The 22,241-nt window shown below is 36.8% G+C and overlaps 1 protein-coding gene and 1 long non-coding RNA gene across 4 annotated transcripts; one reads left to right on the top strand and one right to left on the bottom strand.

Moving 5' to 3' along the window:
* Positions 1-289: 289 nt before the first annotated feature.
* Positions 290-16,330, bottom strand: EFHB (EF-hand domain family member B). 2 transcript variants are annotated; one of them, XM_017827404.1, is made up of 13 exons: positions 16,226-16,330; positions 15,946-16,008; positions 14,917-15,060; positions 13,412-13,592; positions 12,704-12,814; positions 10,797-10,923; positions 10,349-10,432; positions 8,767-8,834; positions 7,232-7,386; positions 6,208-6,415; positions 5,630-5,824; positions 4,935-5,116; positions 290-2,145 (listed from the first exon to the last, which is right to left on the bottom strand). In XM_017827404.1, exons 1-13 carry the CDS (start codon positions 16,304-16,306, stop codon positions 1,999-2,001), a joined length of 1,746 nt encoding a protein of 581 aa, XP_017682893.1. In that variant the 5' UTR covers positions 16,307-16,330; the 3' UTR covers positions 290-1,998. The 2 variants fall into 2 exon arrangements, with proteins under 2 accessions (XP_017682893.1, XP_017682892.1); XM_017827403.1 differs by having other exon boundaries at positions 291-2,145; positions 5,630-5,836.
* Positions 16,331-16,381: 51 nt separating this feature from the next.
* Positions 16,382-18,414, top strand: LOC108503456. 2 transcript variants are annotated; one of them, XR_001876838.1, is made up of 4 exons: positions 16,382-16,830; positions 16,924-16,997; positions 17,091-17,125; positions 18,219-18,414. It is a non-coding gene; the product is annotated as an uncharacterized LOC108503456 (long non-coding RNA). The 2 variants fall into 2 exon arrangements; XR_001876837.1 differs by having other exon boundaries at positions 16,382-16,997.
* The last annotated feature ends 3,827 nt before the right edge of the window (positions 18,415-22,241 follow it).

Raw genomic sequence — 22,241 nt, forward strand, 5'->3', positions numbered from 1 at the left:
GCACCTAACAAGCAGAATTTATGGCTCTGCTCTGTAATTAGTCCTTTAAAGCTTCAGAGAGGTAATGACTGAAAGTTAGTTAATTTCAAACCTCAACTTGAAAGGAAATCTTTAGTCTGTGGTTAGAAATACACCGGCAAAAAACTAAACCTTGATTTATCAGTCTTCTTTATTTATTTATTATTTAGAAGACTGCCCAAGAACAACGTTAATAGCATTTAATTGACACAGGAAAAGATTCCACTGAAAGTAGAGGAATGCAAGTGGGTATCTACACTAGATTCAAAAGACAGGTTACACAGAATTTCAAACGGCTGAACAAACACAAAAAGTCTTATATATATACATAAATATACATACACACAAACACACACAAATCTGGTAATTTTTTTTTTAATTTATTTTTTCCCTGAAGTGAGTTTAATTCTTTCATATAAAATTTTCTATTGAAGGAGAAAAATACATATATGTTTTTTAAAGTAATTCCGTCTAATGCTTTTGGAAGTCTGCTGCAACAAAGGCAAAGAATTCTTCCCTCCCATATTATATGAGCAGTAGAGAAGTTTTAAAGAATTTCACTGGAGGTAGTAAAATCCTGACATAATAAATTCAATTGAAATTCACCATACATTTATCTTTCTGTCATTTGTCCACTTGGGATAGTTACAGTCTGCTTCTTGCATGCTTCCAGCTGCATGCAGAGAGTTCCAGAAGGATGGGAAGGCAAGGCTACAGCAGCACAGAAAAACATTCACAGAAGGAAAGAGACTGTCTTCATCAAGCAGCATTTCCACCACCTGCTCCTTGGTGATACCAGAAAGCAAATTCTATCTATTTGATGTAAGACAGCTACTATTAATGCCACAATAATAAAGTAGAAAAGGGTCTAGCTTGCAGATTGCAGATTTCACGTACAAGCTAGTAAATGACAAGCTCCTAGAACATGGCCAAAAAAAGAAGCTTAATAATCATGTGAGGAAAAGGTTACAATGAAATTTTAAGTACACTGGCAGTACATGTGCATTTCTAGTATTTAAGGTATCAGAACCTTTACTTTCATTGTAGAACTCAGTAACTTGGCTGGCAACGTTCTCCAAATCTTACTAAGGTATTTAAAGCATCAATAGGTGACAAAGTTATATCCTTCCTGAAATCCTATGTGATAAGATTACACTGGGCAAGGATCTTTCTTTTATATTACTTTGAAAGTCTAGAAATAACATTTCTCTGTTAATAATGAACAACTTCCATTTGTTTTATACCAAGTTCAGTACTGTAGGTGAAGAGTGAACATTCCAATTCACAGTTGCAGATTTTAGCACAAACACCTCTAAATATTCATTCTTTTTTCTTGTTTGTGAAAGCTGATTACTACTAATAGCCATAAGCTTGCATAGAGGATATGAGCCCTCTGCCACACAGCTGAGCATTTATTTTTGCACTTCTTAACCCATTGGGTTTTATGGAGTCTCTTTGATGACAACACTTTAGATCCTGCACCGTGGCTATGTAGTTTCCTTACTATTTTACTGTAAAGCACTTTCTCACATGAATTTTTAAACATGTCAAATATTTTGCCACAACCAGATCTCTGTTGACAATAATTATGGAATATTAGAAGTAAGGCAAAATGTCATTCTATTACAGTAATCTTTAAGAGGTCTTGAATATCTGAAACATTTATCTTTAGTACTTTAAAAACTGTCTTCTTCATAAGAGAAAAAATAAATTAAAAAATGCGAGTTGGAATATAACATAAATATTCGATTTACAAACATGCTGTATCCTCTTTTATTACTATGTATATCAGTTCCTATGAACATGATGCTCCATATATACGTGATGAACCCACTATTCAGAAAGACAATACACAGAGAATTCCAGTCCAATAAACATACATTACTGAAAAGATTTATTGTATTCAGCATCAGAATTATGTCAATTTAAATAAATGCAATGCCCAGAGACTGGAATCAGCAATGGGTTTTTGCATGTGATTCATGTTATTATGTGCAGTATATTCCACATACTTTCTTCACAATCACAAAGTTCTCTTATCTCATGTTTTGTACACACTTGCTTCCATATTTCTTCTAACCTTTCACCTGAAACGTCCATGCCAATGTTGTGGAGAATTTGTGCAATCTACAAAAATAATACAAAATACACAATTAACGTGATTCTGGTCAGCATTTTGTTAAACTATATTGAGTCTGGCTTTTACATATATTAGTGATGCCTATTTGCCAAAGAATATTTTCCCACTCTTAAATAAAAACTACAGATCACATTCTGCATCCTTAACCAAAGAAGTTCCTATTTAAGTAAATCCAAATCTTATTGTGATGAAAACTACACAAAATTGTCTGTAATTAATAAAATAATATTGGTACACTATTTCAACATTGGAAAAAATCAAACACAGAAGACTCGGGTAAAAATAAATGTTTTTTAAAAGCCCTAAGTCAAGATCTGTTTATCCACTGTTTTTGTTGTTTGCAGTTATCAACACAAATCAGATTACATATCATCTGCATTTCACAGCAAGAATACTATACACAAGATCATCAGCTGGAATAGATAAGCAGGTGAAGTGATTAAAATAAAATGGTTCACATCAACTTTGGGCCTTGCTATAATTTTACACCAAAGTGTAAATTCATCAAAACAGGAGGTTTTCTATATTTTCTCACTTGAATGCTTCCTGCTACATGCCTACATGACCTGTTGACTCATTAGAGGAAGGTTACTTTAGAAGAATATTGATATGACTTGTGCTTCTGTTAGTATTAGCAAACGTTTGGCTTCAACTGTATCATAAATGTGTGTATGCATGTGTTATTTTTATGGATGCTTTGATAAAGTTGATCATCTTTCTCTAAAGCTGTCTTTTGTATAAATACAGGCCTGATCCCCAGTACAGCAAATCTTCAGCTTCATCTTAGCCAGTAAATCTATGAGTTTATGCCAGCCGAAATTGCAGGAGGAAAACAGGGACTGAATTTTGTTTCTTTAAGCAGAGGTGCCATTTCAGTTAAATCAATAATACTACCCATGAGTAAAACAAATCAGATTTGATCCAACATCTTCAATGAGCTAGTGACATTTAAAAGTTAAACTAAAAGCAAAATTCCATCACAGGAACACTGCAGGGACAATAAAGGACTACATGCTCCCATAACTTGGCTTCACCATATTAACAAACAGCTCTGTCCTGACTCACCAACTGCCATAAAATCATCACTGACCAAACCATGGACTGTCATGTGTGCAGAGAGGGTTAAACTGACCCTCACCTATTGTCAACATGATCATGCTGAATATAAATCACACACTATTACTCAATTACATAACTTCTATTGTCTTTAACAGACTGGGTTCCAGTGGAAAAAAACAGCAAGCCCAAGAAGTATTTTGTTCTTTTGTAACATGATGAGTCACCTCAGGAAACTGTTTTATAGTCAGAATTCACATTCATTTCTACAGGTCTATACAAAAACTGGTAGTATTACATTACTCTGGGCTTTCATCTAATAATAATATCATTATCATAAAATAACTACATTAACTATGATATTTTGAAAACGTTAATTAAAAAATAGTAATGATAAAATGCCAAACAGTCCACTTCATGAACATAGGGTGATTTAACAGACTCAGAGGTGGTTCTGCACTGAATTCTGTATAGTCAGTATAGTCTACAATGGAGTATGATATCTCAGGATGTGTTATAGCTTCAAAGAAGAGCTCTATCTAGTCCTTGAAAGATGTAGTTGGCTTCTTAATCAAGCATGAATTCTATTTACTGTTAGCTATATGCTGCATGCATGCATTTCCTCTTACAGAGTTAGACTATAAAATGGTTCATGTACACAACATTTTGACAAGGCATTTTATGGATATGTATAGAACATGGTATCACACCTTTCACATCCAGCCAGTAACTAGCAACATTCTGTTCTGTAAAATACATATTCAAATCCCAGATCCGCTTCCAAGCGTGACTGAATATTTAATATAATGAGTAGTAGAGGGACAGGTTGCCAAGGCTTCTTTTCTCATTTAGATTGGAATTTCACATTTCATTGCAATTGTCTCATAAATTGTACTTCAGCTAATGAAGTTATCTCTTTATATTTTTTCACTATAAATTGCATACAAATGTAAAAGCAAAAGAGTAAACAATATTGAAGAAGAAGCAGTAAATTTGTTTTAGTATTTATGTGAGATAAATTCTGGTCTGTGAGAAAACAGAGAGGTAGCAGCCTGCAGAGATATTAGAAAGAAAATTCCCTACAGTCTCATGTCCTATCTTCCTCTTCAGAAACATGAGACAGCACAGCATCGCTGCGTGACTCCCAATATCTTCTGTCACTGTACAAGTCCTTTGCAGAACTGAGCCTCTGAATGTGACTCAGCAGAGCACCTAAAAGATATATACAAGTAGTTTCCCAAATTTGCCATTAGCAAAACCTGCCAAGTTTGTTCGAGGGGAGGCACTTTGGGTAAAATTTTACACTGAACACCTCTCTGTGATAGAAATTAGTTTTATACACCGGTAAAAATTTTCTTCTAGGACTTTTAAGACATCTCATGGAATATAAAATAACTTTGGTTGGAAGAGATCTCTGGAGACCATCCATCCAACAACACAATTAAAGCAGGGCAAACTTTGCCATTAAACTAGGTTGCTTGAGACCTTGCTCAGAAATTGAATATTTTGGATCTCAATAAAATTAATATCTACCGTCTTTATGAATAATTTAGAATGTGAAGAGTACATATATTTCAGATCGTTAAATGGATGTAAAGAAAGATGGTAATCTCGCAACAATGAATTTTACAACTTGTGTATTTGATAGCATGACTTTCCACTCCCATATGGCTAGAGGAACAATTATCTTGAAAGAATATACTGAAGAAATTCACTATACCTCTGCCTTTGGTCTCTTTTTTAAAAGCTCTCTTTCATGCACTCCATTTTGACCGAAGACAGAAGGGAACAATAATGCAAAACTAGTGCCCTGGTCACCATAATTAGTTGTGTCACTGAGGCGACGAATTCGAGGAGCAGGAATATCTGAACGAATAGTTGGAATACCACACATTGGATAACCTGCAGAAATCAAACAACAGGCATCATGGAAAAGCCTGTATGTAAAGATAGTGCCAGGGAGGATAAAACATTTTGCATGAAATAAGAAGAAATGTGACGCTTCGTCTCACACAGGTTCAATAACAAGTCATGTACTTTTCTTCTTTATATCTTTTTTCGCATTTTTAGAAATCTTGGCTTCAGCTACATCATGGAGCATGAAAACAGGGAATCTTGAAGTAATATTCTGTTACTTATCCAGTATTTCCTGCTGAAAGTATATGAGGTGTTTCCAAGAAGATATGGTTTTCCTGGAATTACTAGCATAATTTCTCAAAGACATCTAGATTAACTTTCATGTTTTGAATGGAATAACCATTCCAACTTCCAAGTCACAACCTTAAACAAACTTAGTTTAGATAAATTAATTCATTATTGTACCTTAGTAGAACCTATAGCAACACTTTTAAACTTTGCTCCTGATTTTGTCTTAAGGAATGCCCAGAAGCGAGCAGCACAGCCCAGTGTACTTACAGGACAGTGGGAGACCACCTACTACAGCATTATACTGAGAAGACGTTGTTTGATAACTTGTAAATACACGGTCTGTTGGTTTTGTAGGCGTTTTTGGTGTCTTTTCTGAGCTTTCCGGTTCTTTTAACATGAGATCTTCCTGCTTTGGCTGTGGCTCATCTTTTCTCTGTGTGTCTTCAGGAACAAGACAGGCACCTAATTTTTTCCCTGTAAACAGAAGTTATGGTACGGCCAGGATATACTATCAACACATTGTAGACTAAGAGGTAAAAAACACTGCTTGAAGAACTATAAAGTAGGTAACATAATTCATCTGCATTTCTGCTAATGATTCAAAGAGATGTTTTACTTTCTCCTAATCTATAGTATTAAGGAAACTTCCCAGTGACAATCTCAACATGCAACAAAGAACTTCAGGGTTCTGAAATGCATCTGTACCTGAGGTTCTGCTGATAGTGAGCAAGGTAAATGCACTCTCTAAATCCTACCCTTATAAGGGAGCACTTAGCTTACAACACAATGTCCCCTCAATAGCTGTTCCAAGAACAAGATCATCCCCACAAGTTTAAGGCATCTACCTTTAGCAATTATTTTTTCTTCAAACTCTTTAATAGCTGTTTTGTCTTTCCAGTTCAGAAAGTTTGCAAACTCCAGATAATTAATCAGACCATCTTTATCCAAATCACAGCAGTCAAATAAGGAATCCAGGAGCTCATCATCTAGATTCAGATTAAGCTGAAAACAGGACTTTCTTAGGTTGTCCTTGTCTATCATTCCATCACCATTCTATTATAAATAAAATAAAACAGTTGTTAAATTCTATGATTCTATAACTGCCATTATAAAATGACTCTGCCAAAAGAAACACATACATGTGTTCACAGAGATATATACACACAAATAGCACCAGACACACCATTCCAAGAACAGTAACATTGCTGAGTAGAGAAATAAACCCTAAGTAATTTAGAAATTAGAAATCTGAATATAAAAGTGTCAAAAAGTAATTTTCAACTTTAATAATATAGTGATTTGAGAGTAAAAGTGTGACAGGGTATTGTGACAAGGTAACAATCTAATCATAAATGTTGGGGAAAAGCCAAGATGCCTTTGAAAGTAAGACAGCAATCATTCCAATCACTTTGTATACATTACAATTAATGCTACATATGAAATGTCAATCATATTTTTTTGTCTAGAGAGAAAAAAAAAAAAGATCTGAAATTCTGATGCCTGGCAACTCAGTCAAAAAGTACAGCTTGGAAGAAAATATGAACATAATCCCTTCAAACTCCTTCTCCTTGAAGGAGAAATGCCAAATTTTGATGTGTAAAAATTGCTAAGATTACTCCTGCTCACACGTTCCTTGCTCGCTCTAAAGTGGATTTTTCAAATGCTATTGTGAAATGCTCCAAATACTATTGTGTTTAATTCAACAGCATGTCACGGTAGATTAAACACACAATAACTATGAAGTTACCTTGTCTTTATATTCTTCACCTATATTTACCTTGCTATGCTTATGCTTCTTCATGGCTCTATCTCCATAGCACAGGAGCACTAATGTCACACATTACATTTATACTTTTTCAGAGCACTAACCTTATCGTAATGTCTGAATGCTTTTAGCAACACATCAAAATTCTCATAGTTAGCTTTCTTCAAACTTTGCCGAACTGCAATCAGGATAGCTTTTTCTCTGTTCTTACCACGGAGGAACTCACATGGGACACGGGCATGAAGAAGATCGTAAAGTCCTGTAAAGATGAACAGTTCCTCAATTAGTTGTGCATATACAGGAAACAGACATAAAAAATAAAAAAAGCTTGCATTTTTAAGGAAAAGGAGAATTTAAGTTTCAAGAGGCTGATTTTCAGCACTGCTGAACATCTGATACAGCCATTTCATTACAAGATCAATGGTCCGTATAATGATTTCTCTACTCACACAGTTAATATCAAAAATTTTGAAACATCATAATGTAGCTTCATGAATCTGTCCACTGCTTCCAAAAGCTTCTGACAGCAGTAGGAGTTGCTCAATGTCCAGATAATTGAGAAATAAAAGAACATATATTATTAATCTACCACTTCCAGTCTGTCATGTTCCAGATACTTACGAGACCCAATGTCAGATTTCAGATAATTATATATCACTGGTTTCTAGAAAGAAAATGTACTATTTTTATGTTACTTTTCCCATTTTCTATGTATCCTAACTTTATTAATATTTTTAAACACTTTGGCACACTGAGCTACAATCTTAATCCAAATCTCCAAGACACCGAAGTCACTCTCTAGAGTGCAAGAAGTTCATTCAGAGTCCAGTAACAAACATGAGTAGCTCATATAATCCCCTTCTAACAGTAACGTATGTACATCATTTTCCACTTGTTAATAGTAAATTCTTTTGTTCAGTTCCTTCTGCTCTTATAGGACAATTATACCTACACATTTAAAATATTTAACTTTATTACACTACATAATAATAAATGTATAAAAGCTTATGCACTCTTTGAACAAGCTTTCTCTGGTTGTGACTAATTTAATAACTTTGAGCCACTTACATTTTTTGCTTCCTAATTATCGACTGTATTCCCTAGTTATTAAACACAATGTTAAAACAACATCAATCCCAACACTGACTATTGGAGTTGACAAGCTTTCAAAACTTTGTCATAATGAAAATTCATAGTTTTTTATTTTTACTTTGATTTCCATCTCCCTGCAACCTTCAAAAACTTATTATTATTTATTGCTTGTTATTTTTACTCTTTTTCAAGAAGTGCTGAAAAAATCATTGAGAAGAAAGATGCATCATTGATTTAAGTAGTCATCTTAATTTGTCACAGTTTTCTGCTGTTTCCCATTTTGTTACCTTCAGATACAAAGGCTTTAAAAGAGTAAAAAAACCCTCAACATGATAATTCAAAACCTAAAGTTTCTTTATTTGTGACATTTATTTTTTCCCCACTAGCAGCTTCAATTCTCAAATTTTCCCTCCAAAGATTTACTATCCATAAATTTTTGTACCTTGCCTCTAAGATAGATAGGAAAACTATATACTACACAACCAACAGCACTTACTTCAGCATATCTCATCAACAAGATAAGATTTTATTCTGCCTTTAAACTTACCATATTCATCTGGAGGGACTACCAATCCAAATGTATGACCTGGGGGAACATTCATAGTTTCTGCCATGCTGTCAATAAGGACATTTCTTTGTTAATTGTCACACAGTTAATAGCCAAAATAAAACCTCTGCTACTATTAAAAAAGTTACGTTATATAATTAAGGATAACCCACAAAAATACATGTGATACATCTGAAATTTTTTATCAGTACTTTGTTTCAAAGTTACCATTCCAGAAAAGCATCCCTTTATAAAGCTAATTAGAACATTTGCTGTTTGTAATATAACACAGTCAAGTGTAAACATCAACCTTTTGGACATTTATGCTCATTAAAGGGAAAAATATTCTATGCTATTTTTTTTTCCTAAGACACTGATAGAAATGCGCAAGAAAAGTCCTTATAACATAGCCAAATAATAGGAATGTTTAGGATAAGATCGCCAACTGAAATGTCTCTGAATAAACTACTTTTGGCTAAAGTGGAAAAACTGAATCACATCTCTGCTTTTCGACATGCAATTTTATGTCTACCAAAACCAGCAACCAACTCAATATACATCTGGAAAACCTGGTCCACTATTATTTACCAGAAATTGAAGATGTTGTTGGTGACATTAAAGAACTGTTTGTTTATTTTTTAATTTCAAAAAGATGCAACGTTAATTTTATGTTTAATAATTAAAACTGATACATTAATCAAAAATCTCCATCAAAATTGAAATGATAATCAGTGCACTGTTCTAAAGCACAAAACAAACAAACAAAAAACCCACACAGAGATGGAAGCACTGTAATCTAAAAACTATTATGTGTATTTTTCTTTTATCATTTTCATACCACACATAGGATGCGGATGGTGTAAAGTGCACTAAATAAGATTACATTAGTTTGTATCTCTCTTGTAATACTAGTGCTGGGTTTGAGCTTGCACTGCAACCCATCCCTGACTGATCATACTGCCTCATGTTGCTCAAGCTTCAGGTCTGTCTCACAGTAAGCTGGGACACAGTGAAGGGGAGACGAGAAACTGTCTCATATTTGTGTTCATTCCTTACAGTTCTCCAGACTAACTTAAGCCTGGGATCTTGAGTTTAAAATTAAAATCTGCTACCGAAGTCAACGATTGTGTTCAGACACAATTTCGTAGAAATCTAGAGCATACAGACTTTGTACACACTCAGGAGCCCTAGGTTTGTAGCATGCCTGCATCCTGACCACACTGTGCCTTAGGACTTCTGTGGCACTCCATAAACATTCCTCTGTAAAATTACAAAGCTGTTCCAGATCGCCTGTGGTTTATGAAGCATTCTAATGATTCAACTGAGATTGATATGTGCTGCTGAATAATAACAAAATTTAGTTCCACTGTCCTTTTCCAAGGTAGTAATAAAATGAGATTATAGGTGATGTATCAAAGATTACCAGAAATAGTGTCAGAGTAAGCAAAATGGTCAAATCCCAGATATTTCAGTTCTTTCAAACCTTTCTAACTGCAAAAGACGGGACAGAGGGGAATGTCTTACAGTGCTTGTAATTTGTTTAGTATAAATTTGTTCTTGGAAGGTATCTTTGCTTACTTACGGATCAAGGGCTTTTCCAAGCTGAGGTTGAAATTTTTCCTTGAAATCATCACTTCGTTTCAATACAAGGTTAGCTGCTCTCTTCCTGCAAATTATGAAAATAACTCCTACACATATTTGTTTAAAAATATTCAAGAATTTTTCAATAATATTTTAAAATGTTATTATATGTTTAAAGGGAACAGCAACTCCTCTGCAAGACAAACACAAACTCAGTAATCGAAAAATTTTCCTATTTAAAATCAAAGGACTTTACATAATGCTTGAGACCTGCCAAGTGGTGTTATACTGTGGTAGAAGTGATTTGGATCAACAGTTCTGAAATCACACCTTGCATTTTCTGTAGAGTTCAATACAGCTAAGTATGAGATTGTGAGATCTACAATTTCTTCAAAAATGAAGACTTGCTCTTAAAAATTCACACTAGTAGTTAACTCATTGCAACTTACGATTCCAGATCAAAGGCCCACTTTAAGGTCTTGGCTGTATTTCGCCCATCTTCAAAGCGAGGGGTTTCCATTCCATATACAAAAGACTTATTGAAGTGTGAGTTATACTTCCTATCGACTGCTTCCCCTGCAGAAGTAGTAAGCATATCAACCTATATAAAACACCTCAGGAAGAAAAATACACCAAGTACCTTCACTCTTCAGACAAAACAGTGAAGAAACAAAATCAAATAAATAACAAACATGTTCAATTAAAGATAATTTATGTTTATTGTGTAGTTAGGAATAATCTCATTGTCAAAAGTGAAGATAAAAGGCAAAATAAAAAGCAGAAACTACTTCAGTGGTAGAATAGTTGGATATTCTTTTATGTCTGATTAAAGACAACCCCAACAGAATAAATGAAACCAGGCAGCCTAAGTGGGGAGGGTCATGCAAACAAATCACTTTATAATGTCTGTACCTAAGCAGAGATGTGTTCTATTTGATTTACTGTTTGTTTTTTAAAAATGTAGAAAGGCAAAAAGTGTTTTTGAGGTGCTGCACTTTCAGATATACTCTTGCTACATCTCTTTGTCACAGAAAAAACTGTCATTCTGTTTCTTCAAGGTATTTTCAATCACTTTTTGAAAAGAATGGTGGTTAGAACTTTCAAAAATATAATTCACTGAATGCTTTCTAATAAGGGCTTAATCTGGCTGTACGGTAGCATAGAATTTTTATGTTATTGCTGGGGCACATAGTTGACTTTTCTTTTTTTTCTGTCTTTCTGTTTCTGTCTTGGTCTCTCCATGATCTTGTGGATGGAAGTTACAAAGAAGACAGAGACAGGTAATGAATAATTCAACCAAAACACCTGAGAAAGACAGGGGAGAAAGGAAATAAAATTACAAGTTTGGCCAATTTACACCAATACTACTTGTAGTAGAATTTCTCAGTAAGACAACGGTACTATAATTTCACCTCTACATAACTGTTTCCACATAAAATTTACATTATTACAACTGAAAGATCTGTATTGCAGTTTCTTACATGTTTGGCCTCCACCTACAAAACTCTTGACTACTAGCACAAGCAGCAACTTTATTATTATAGCAATCTTACAGACCAGCAATTTAAGTCTTTTGGCCTAAGTGGAAATGATGGAACTGGGAAAAATAGAAGTGGTTGCAAAAGTAATACATATGCTGTGGTTTAGAGTCCTGTCTGTCTCTCTCTTCCTGTGCAGACCTGTGAAATAAAGGGTAACCGCCCCTGAACAGATCATATCACACAAGTACAGCCCCCAGAGGCTGAAGCAGTGGAGCCACAGCCCCCTGGAAGGGCAGAGACAGAGGCTGTGAGAGGGACTCACAGGCAGGATCCTGCAGGCTGCATTCCAGAGAGCCACCCAGCAGCCTGAAATTTTTGAAATTAGCTTGATGGTGAGCTCCTCATTAGAAAGTCTGGTTGCTCTGAGATTCTATTTGGATCCTGACAAAAGAGACCAACTAAAGCTGAAAGTACTGGAATGTGCTGGGCTCACAGTCTGTGGCTTTAAGGACAAGAATGCCTTCAGTGGTAAAGACAGTGTCAAACTCAGTAGGCAACCAGGACATCTATGAGTTTCTAATTAATTGGAAATATTCTTCTTTTCAAAGAGCATCCAAAAGAAATCAGGCTTCCAAATCCTTCATTAAGCTCTTACACCCTTTAAAACGCCCACCATGAAGTGAAATACTGTTCTAGAAACAGATCATGCTCTCTTGGATGCATATTTTTTCACATAATTACTTTTAAAAACAACTTATATTGTATTAATACAGTGGTAAAATTAATAGTTTACATCTCAAAAAATAGCATACAGTATGTGTTGAACACATGTAGAGGAATTTTTTATGGGGTTTCTTATTAGCCTCTGAACTTACCCACGTCATAAGCCTCATGTGACACAACATACAGATCATGTCCTTCTCTGGCTTCTTTATCCACTTCCTCAAAGGTTTTTGGTGGATTTACAAGCAGTCCAGCTGGTATATCTGGAAATGAATGTATGGTTGGGGGAGATAAGGGGGTGGGTGTTTTGTTTGGTTGGCTCCCAATTTTAAACAGTATCTTGTTAAAGAAGTTGCTAATACTGTGGAAGAATGATAGTTCTTACCACATTTCTAGGCAATCTATAGTCAGTCTATAGTTAATCTAACATGACATGGGACTAGGGGAAAAAAAAAATCACAGAAATCAAAATGAACTTTTGCAAAAGAGCTTCATGGGCAACACATGCGATTTCCTCCAGTCTATGGAGGAAAGATGGACAGGTCAAGGAAGTTTCTTTCATTAGACTATTAAAATTGTTGGGAAAAGGAAAGTAAGTTGACAGCTACCTAAATAGTTCTCCAGGGAAATCTATACACAGAGATCAGGAACATAGCTAAAGGCCCCACCAGTTACCTTATGTTCTTGGGTGCTTGTTTCTTCACTATAACTGAAAAATACAGTTTTAGGCCTCTCAATAACTGTTATAACAATTTTTCTGTTAAAATGGAATTGTTGGAAGCATAGAGCATGTGCTAGATACTAAATTGCAGATTTTCTTGTATTTATAAGAAATACATTTTAATGGTAAATTTTCCTACCTTTGATGGTTTTTTTTCCAAATGTAGTATTAATTATATCCAAGCCCTCAGGTAACATAAAAGATTGATCATGTGTTCTACCCAAACGTTCTTCACGACTACTATAGTAGATTGATTCTTTCATGTCTTGTACCTTTTCTTGAAAAACAGTTTTAGGAATTGGACTTATCAACGAAGCTACCTAAAGACATCACAAACAACACAAGAGGCAGGAAAACCAGCAAAATAACATCATTCACACATCAGTATGACTACCTACACACATATACAAGAACAAAAGGTTGCTCAGAAGTGTTTTAATGAGATCTTATATGGTTACACTGATATGATTTTAACCACCAAGTTGCAAACCAAAACTGTAGCTTGAGAGAAGGCCACTAATAATCAGTGCTATGCTAAATCTCCAGCTAAATAAAATACTTATTATGAGACAGAACTTTTTTTTTTTAATGCTAGTTTTCCACTTGTTAATTTATACATTTTCTGACTGCAACCTTTCTTTTCTTAGCACATATTAGAAACTAGAGTCAAATTATAGTATGACCAAAACTTAAGTGATTTGCTTTTTCAGGCTGCCCATCAAAGTAACGAGGACTCTAGAGAAGCTTTACAATTAGACTCTCATTGAATGTTACATAAAGAAATACTGAAAAAAGTAGTAGCAAATACAATTGATCCAAACCCACGTTTCACAAATTCACTAGGGTTACAACTCTTCCTCCAGTTAATATTTGATTAATAATGCGAAGTCTTCAAAGACAGTACAGGCTAAACAAATCAATCTATTCATCATAAAACTTGTGAGGAGGGACAGCAAAACCTGGTTGTCTTTCATTTTGGATATGTCTAATAAATGTCCTACTCAACATCCTCTAATGTCAGGCCCTACTTCCTTCATAAAAGTGCATTTTTACTAACACAACTGTTATTTTTAGACATGTGAACATTAACTATGTGATAAAATCACCAAGATCTCTTCAGTTGTTTGATTACAGATTACAAAAATAATTTCTGAAGAATATACACAAAATAGTCTGACATGCCCAAACCATCACTTTTTAGCTAACAAAATCAGCTTCAAACCAAAGGTAAGAAAAAATACATAATAATTACACCAAACTATAAGCATGTTCTCAGCAGTTTTCCTGATAAGAACTCAACTGCTTTTATCTCTGTAACCCATAAGAAGAAAGCAGCAAAATTTATGGATAGAAGACTGTTCATTAACTTAAATCTTAAAAAGAAATTAATAATTCAGTAGTCACTACAAAAATTAAGTCACTGATAAAAGTCACTGAACTTCAAGTGTTTTCCAATTTCAATCATGCTAAATAAATTCTGATTTGATCTCAGAATTCAGGTAATTCACAACAGCTGTGACATACTGCACTATAAACACTCAGCTATGTACCTTTATCCCTGACTATGAAGAAATAAGCTGCTGTTATTTAGAACGCTCTTCAGGGGTTCATTCTTAAACAAAAGTAAGAGAGTCACATTCTTACACTGAATGAGGAACGTGACTTTATGCCATGTATCAAGTGAGTTGCAACGTCGGGATCATCTGCTGTGCCGTAGAATATTACTTTAGCACCAGGAGCTGGATCTGTTGTATTTCGAAACTTTCGCACAGTAGTTGGAGTAATGGGCTATATATAAGGCAAAGCAAAAACAATTTTACACCAGGTATTCACAAATCATTAATGAAAAGAAAATGTACTGCAGACATTTCAGTCTGATTCCACAGAGGTAAGAACAAAATACGAGGATGCTTTAGGGCCATAATACATGCATATGCTCCTGCATATGCTGATATTGTGAGTCTAAGGTCAACATAACCCAGCTTAAATTTTATCAAACCAGCGTTGCTAAGTTTCAACTCTTCTCATCTTTGATTTGGGTAACTGCTACTTCACATGTTCTTTATGAAAAGTGGATGTCACACTCATCAATTTCAGAAACCTTGAACCAAATTCACAACAACTCCACCATGAATGAAACGATTTTGGAAATCATTTAAACCAGAGTCTGGATTTTTTTAAAATTATCATTTAAAGGGAGAACTGTATTTATGGGATCCGTTTGTGTCTCAGTACCCTCTGACTCTTCAGGGGCATGGGGAAGGGCCAGTAGGAATCACAATTCTGAGGGGCATCCTTGTAAAGAAGAAGGACCTCCATCAGAAGACATATTAATTCTAATAATAATTACTACAATTGTGTTACCATAGGAAAAAACTCCCTAAATAATTCTATTCAGTCCTAACTAAGCATACATGGTGACATTTATAAAACAGGTGAAGTGAAAAAGATCTGCCAGAAGCGTTTTGAATCCTGTCAGCTACTCTTTATGATCCCACGTGACAAAAACTAACACTGAAAACAAAAAATAGTACTTTCTAAAGAGAAGAGATGTAGAAAAAATCAACAAAGCTTCACTGATTATTTTTTTTTCCAGGGCTTGTCTCAAAGCACATTCGCTAATGGGAAATCATTACAAAAGTTTCACAAGGAGCGTGTGCAAAACCAACTCACCCTGGGTAACACCTCGGTGAGGCAACTCGCAACCGTGCCATAAGCAGGACGCAACTTCCCAGCCTAAACAATGCAATCAAAAAAAAAAAAAAAGGCATAACCAAGCTCACGGTAATAATGCACACAACTAGTGTGTGCTACGCGCACTTTTAGGGGGAGAGGGCTCGCACGGAGATGCGCCTGCCCGTTCCACACACTGCCCCTCTTCCAGCCCCTTCTGGGCGAGACCCGGCAGAGGGGCGGGCGGCAACAGTAGGACCCCTTCGGCGAAGGCACTCACGTCCGGCTGCTCGGGAGTCCCGTCGGGGTCCGTCCCGTCGGGGTCCGCCCCCTCGGGGCAGTGCGGCGGCTGCCCCTCCATGGCGGCCGCTTCCCCGCCCGCTCGGCAACGGCGGCGGCAGCGACGGGAGCGCTCGTGCGAGGCGGGCGGCGCGGCCGCCCCTCACAGCGCCCCGCCATCGCCCTCGCACCGAGAGCCCACTGTCCTTCCCCTCACAGCGCCCCGCCATCGCCCTCGCCCCCAGCGCCCACCGTCCTTCCCCTCACAGCGCCCCGCCATCACCCTCGCACCCAGCGCCCACCGTCCTTCCCCTCACAGCGCCCCGCCATCGCCCTCGCACCCAGCGCCCACCGTCCTTCCCCTCACAGCGCCCCGCCATCGCCCTCGCACCCAGCGCCCACCGTCCGCCTCCCTCACAGCGCTCCGCCATTGCCCTCAGAACCCACACCATCTCCCCGCATCTCCCACCCCTGGGAGAAAGTCAGGAAATCAATTGCATTCGGGCTATCTTGTAACTGTCATGAAGAAAAAAAAAATTAAGGCGCAACCACAGAGGTAGTACATTTCTTAGACCAGTCCTTGAAAATCTATCGGGTTTCAGACAGGTAGGTTGAGTCTTCTTAGGGTTGAAATGAGGTCTTACATGGTCAAAAGTCTGATCAAACTTTAAATCTTTATTACTGTAATAAAAACTACAGCCCCTTTCACAAATGTTGTATGCTGAGACTGTTCCTCTAGAGGAAACTGCAACTCCCATCCACACAGCACAGAGGTGGGCGACAACATCACCCATATGAGTGCTCTTAACGTTTGTCTTAAATGAGTTAAGACCTCGTATATCTAAACCACTGTATTTGCCTTTCAGAAGCAGATGCCGGTTATTTCAGAAAAGCAGCATGGGTAAGACTGAACAAGTCTCACTGCTGTTTAACAGACCTTCAGCCCTCACAAAGACTTTTATTCTCAGATGACATTTAGCAAACTCTCCCCTTTCTCCCAGCAAAACATCAAAATTTAATCACATCCTGCTCCATTCTCTATAGTCCTACGACGACAAAACCAATTTTAGATAAACATACAGACCACAATCATAATTAATCAACAAACATTACCAGCTGTTACCATTTTAGTCTCTGCTCTAACATTTGTTTGATAAGGATTTTAAATGAAGGTCACTAAATTAAAACTGAATTCTCAGGACCCTTACCTATAAATGGAAGATGAGAGACTCAGGAAGCAATTGCTCCCTGATGACCAGCTCCCCAGGCACTAGGGGTGCCTGACAACCTGCTCCGGCTGTCGAAGTCATTGACAGTACACATCAGTGCTATGATTAGCTAACTTCCAGCACGTGTGAACCTAGCTTAGTCTTCTCCGGCAAGAAGCATCATGTTAGCATCAGCTGTGATCTAGCTGTGGCCATGTTAGTGCCCTTTTTCAAAAGCAGATGTGTTTTTCTGCTGTAGATATGGCTGTACCACGCTCCTAATACAGAACATCTGTGACCACTTGGGAACTAAAGAAGCTCTTTTAAATTCTTTATGTGTTCAGTTCATTTCCTATTGCAATCACATTTGTTGTTACTTAAAGTTTAGAGTGCTCCTGCAAAATAGTTGTTAGTTTAATAAATAAAATGATTGGTTATGCCTTGCCTTGTGATCTGTTCATCTGTAAGGTGCAATTTTTTATCTAGTAAAGGCTAAATAGTGATTTGAACAAAACTGGATGTAGTAGAAATCTGGGAGGAATTTGATCTTATTGAGAGAAGTACCTGGGTAAGGATAAAGCTGTCAGAAGAAGAGGGAACTATTTATACAGAGGAAGAGCAAAATACAGGAATGCACAAAGTAGATAGTAATAATAGGGCACTTCAATTTTTATCCTTGTGTTTGTTGTATTTCTAGATGGCTCTCTATCTGTGCTCAAGATATTACCATTTTTTGTACATTCTGTACCTTGCTGATTTATTTTTACATTGTTTTTTCCCCGGTAGGTGGCCACACTTGCTAATTGAAAGAGTCCACTCAGACCTGATGGAGCAGGCTGTGTCAAAGGAAGAAAAATAGGACCTGGCCATGTAAAAAGAATGCCTGTTGCCGAAACAAGTAGAGCAGAAGTCCTCATCCTTCTCTTTTTGCCTCTCTATGGTTGTTTTCTCTTCAGCAGAAATAAAGATCCCTTTAAATCAATTTGAAACCTACTAACAATATACATTCTTTCCTATAATTCTTCTCATTTTAGGAATCAGTGTCATATTAATTCATTCTGATACTGAAAGTTATTTCATTCACAGGAAGAATATGCATAGTGTGGAAAGGATCTGTAAATTTTAAAGATAAGCTCATGAATTAACAAAAAACAGTTGAAAGCAATTTTAGGGGAAAAAAAAGATCAAAACTCTTTTTAATTTAGCATGAATTTGTCATCTCCTACGTTAAAAAAAGTAGGATCTCTAAAGAAATCTGTTTGGAAAAAGTTGAATAAAATTTTCCGTTCTACAGGAGCATTTTTTTCCTCAACAGTACTTGACATATCACTATTTGCTGACATCCAATTCGCACAGTCTAGTACCTTCTTCTGTCTTGTTTAGGCTAAAACTGAGGAATGGAAACTGCCTAAACCCCTGCATTTTGCTTTCTTTCTGAAGCGCAAACACCGCATGTTCTGCAACACAGTTCTCACTCTGACTATGGTGCTGGCACAGACGGCGGTCAAAGCACTAACTTTGTAAATTCCTTAAGGTCTCTGAAGGTCAGGGAAGTCCATGTAAAACAGTGCAAATTTTGTGAAACACCTAACGGACATCAGCTATGCCGATGCATTTTGCTGTTGTTATTGCCTGGTTACTTTCATGGTTTTTATTCAACTCATTTACAGATAGTAAACTACTCCTTTCTATGTGCTGCACACATTTCATAAGCTATGATATGATGAAACCAATGTAGGTACAGAAAAAATGTACACAAGCAGAGATAGAAGACAAAAAAAAGATATTATAGCAGATGGACACATGAAAAAAAAATTGGGAAGTTCAAACACACTAAAGAGATTCTGCACATCATCTAAAATCAACTTCCATTATAATTACACATCTAGCACTGGATTGAAACACAAAAAGGCTGAGCAAAGAACTCTGCAGAGTAATGCTAGAATGGGTGGAAATCCATCTGGTGAAATCATGACCCACTTACACAAATGTGTTAATATCATTGAGCACAGTTTCACTTTTGGTATTTGCCATATGACCCACGATGAAATAAAATATGAACACATGATCACTGGTAGGGCTATCTGTGTGATTTCAGCATTTTCCTTAAACATCTGGTTTTCCAGGCTACTGCAGAAGAAGGTCATCTTCACCACTAGCATTCACAGAGACCTGTCAAGCCCAAAATACACTAGTGGGAACTCAGTCATTTGATTGCTGCCACATGTTCTCTTGCCTCTATTTCACACATTCACAATGCATCTTTGCTGTTTGCTGACCCTCTCTGTCAGCGTCAACCAGCTGTGAACAATTTGGGAGCTTCACAAAGCAAGAGAGACACACTATGTCATGACTGTTGTGGTCAGGGAGTTAGTCAGCCAGTAGGAACTTCCTGCAGGTAACACAGGTTTCCTAACAGCACACCAGTATTGTAGCTCTGCTGTTGTGTGATCCCAGTTTCAGAGTGCATCCATCCCATAATCCAAAACACGGACTGCCTACATAGTTAACAGACAAAAAGCATATGAGATTTCCATTCATGCTAGCAGTTTCAGCAAAATGGCCTACTGCAGCACTTCTGAAGTCTGCTCAAAGCATTTTGAAAAATTCTCTAATCTCTCCTGCAAAAGTAATATGTTATCCCTTTTGCTTTCTTTTTGTTAGTGCAATTATATTACATGAACAGAATTCCTGCATCAAAAATTTGAGTCAGCTTTGAACTTCAGGTACATCTGACAATCCGAAAGATTATTCCAATTCTAGAAAGCATTTATCTATTTATATTAGAAGCATAGAATATGATCCCTATATATGGAACATTTTGGTTCTTGTTTCCTGAACATTATGGGCATTATGTTCTGTATTTTCTCTCATTCTTGTTGTGTAAACTGAATGTGTGGTTTCATGTTGCACCTAACTAAAGCTTACTGCCAAACAGGAGGGTCTTGGCCCATTGTCTTCTCTGAACTCGTACTCCTTTACTCTCACGTGCACCAGATCTAGAGAGCCTGCAGCCACAGCAGAGGTAGTTCAATCTGCTGTGTTCAGACTACAAAATTATGTCCTTTGGTGAATAATTTTTGCATAACATCATTAGTTGATCCAACTCACTCTGCAGCTATACAATATCCCAACTTACTCTAGAGGTTTAAGTTTGCAGCTGAAAACAGAAATGGACTTGGATCATACCTTCCATCAGCAGTTCTTCATTTGAGATTAGATGAAACATTAGATGTTATGTATGATGTGAGCATTTAATCTCTGAATTGAATTTAGTTCAAGGTATTCTATTAATGACTTGATATTTTAATTTTTAATATTTTAATTTTTTTCATCTGAAACTGTTCATGTATGTACTGTGTCTGGCTGGGATGGAGTTAATTTTCTTCACAGCGGCCTGAATGGTGCTTTGCATTTGTGACTAAACTCGTGTGGATAGCACAGCAATACTTCAGCTACTGCTGAGCAGTGCTTGCACAGCGTCAGGACTTTCTCTTTTTCCCCCAGAAGGTATTCTGGAGAGGGGCAAGAAACTTGGGAGTGGAATACAGCCAGGACAGCCGACCCAAATTAATGAAAGGGATATTCCATATCACACAGGATCATGCTCAGCAATAGAAATTAGAGGTAGAAGAAGATGTCTTCCAAGTTGGAAGCTGCTGCTTCGAGACAGGTTGGACCTTGGTCTGTTTATGGGAGGTAGTCAGTGATTTCCTTTGAATTGCCTTTTCCCTCCCTCTTTCCTTCATCTATTAAACTATCATTATCTTGACTGACAAGTTGTCTTGCTTTTGTTCCTCCTCTTCTGTCCTCTGTCCTACTGCAGGGAACTGAGTGAGTGAGCAAGCAGGTGCCAGGTTGGCTGGATGCTGGCTGGTGCCTGAATGTATACTCATAATGTATACAGTAAAAAACATCTGTTTATCAGGATTCTGATGTTTTGCTCACCAAATTCTGCAGTCCAGTTGAACAGAACGAAGCCAGTCAGAGGGTTATGACAAGTAAGCAGTACATCAGGGCAGAATTACCTGATTTAATGGACAGCTCTTGCATTCAGCAAACTCACAACTTGCGCACTTTCAAACATGTTTCTCTGGAAGTAGGCTGGCATTCTACATCACTGGTGAACACAAGGACACTTTTACTTTTTTGAAGTCACGTATTTGCTTTACAAAAACATTTATGTAACTGATTAACTTCAACTAAGTAAAGCAAAATGGAGAAATTATTACTCTGAGACCAAACTGGTACCAAGGGAAAAGTATATGGAAAAGAAGAACTGTTGAAGATGAAAAGAAAAAGAAAAATCTGTTGTTACTCCAGTAAAACATACTTCAGTATGTTAAAGTATCGATATGTCCATATTAGGGAAGATAAAAAAAACACCAAAAAATGGAAAACACAAAGGCAGATAGATATGAGATTTGTTGGTTTCCCTCTCATTCTACAAGGCCATTTGCTATAATATTTTACAAGCATAAAAATATTTCTAAAGCAGCACTAAAGAATGGAGATTATTAAAAAAAAAAGAGCTGTGATATGATTGATTTAACCTTTCTCCTCTGTAATCAGCATATTTCTAAAGTACCAACAACAACAGGAGGAGATAAAGCTGCACTGAACTGACTGGACAACTAACAATAAAGTCATATTTTATGAATGAACAGCATTATGGAGCCTCACTTCTAGCACAACACTGACCACAGGCCTTCCATAAAATAATTTTTGTTTCATTTAAACATATGTGGTTGAGCCAAAACTTATTTTGAGAATACAGCAACATCAACTCTTGATTCAGTATCTCCTGTG

The sequence above is a fragment of the Lepidothrix coronata genome, unplaced genomic scaffold, assembly GCF_001604755.1.
Source record: "Lepidothrix coronata isolate B3197 unplaced genomic scaffold, Lepidothrix_coronata-1.0 Scaffold139, whole genome shotgun sequence".
NCBI lineage: Eukaryota > Metazoa > Chordata > Aves > Passeriformes > Pipridae > Lepidothrix > Lepidothrix coronata.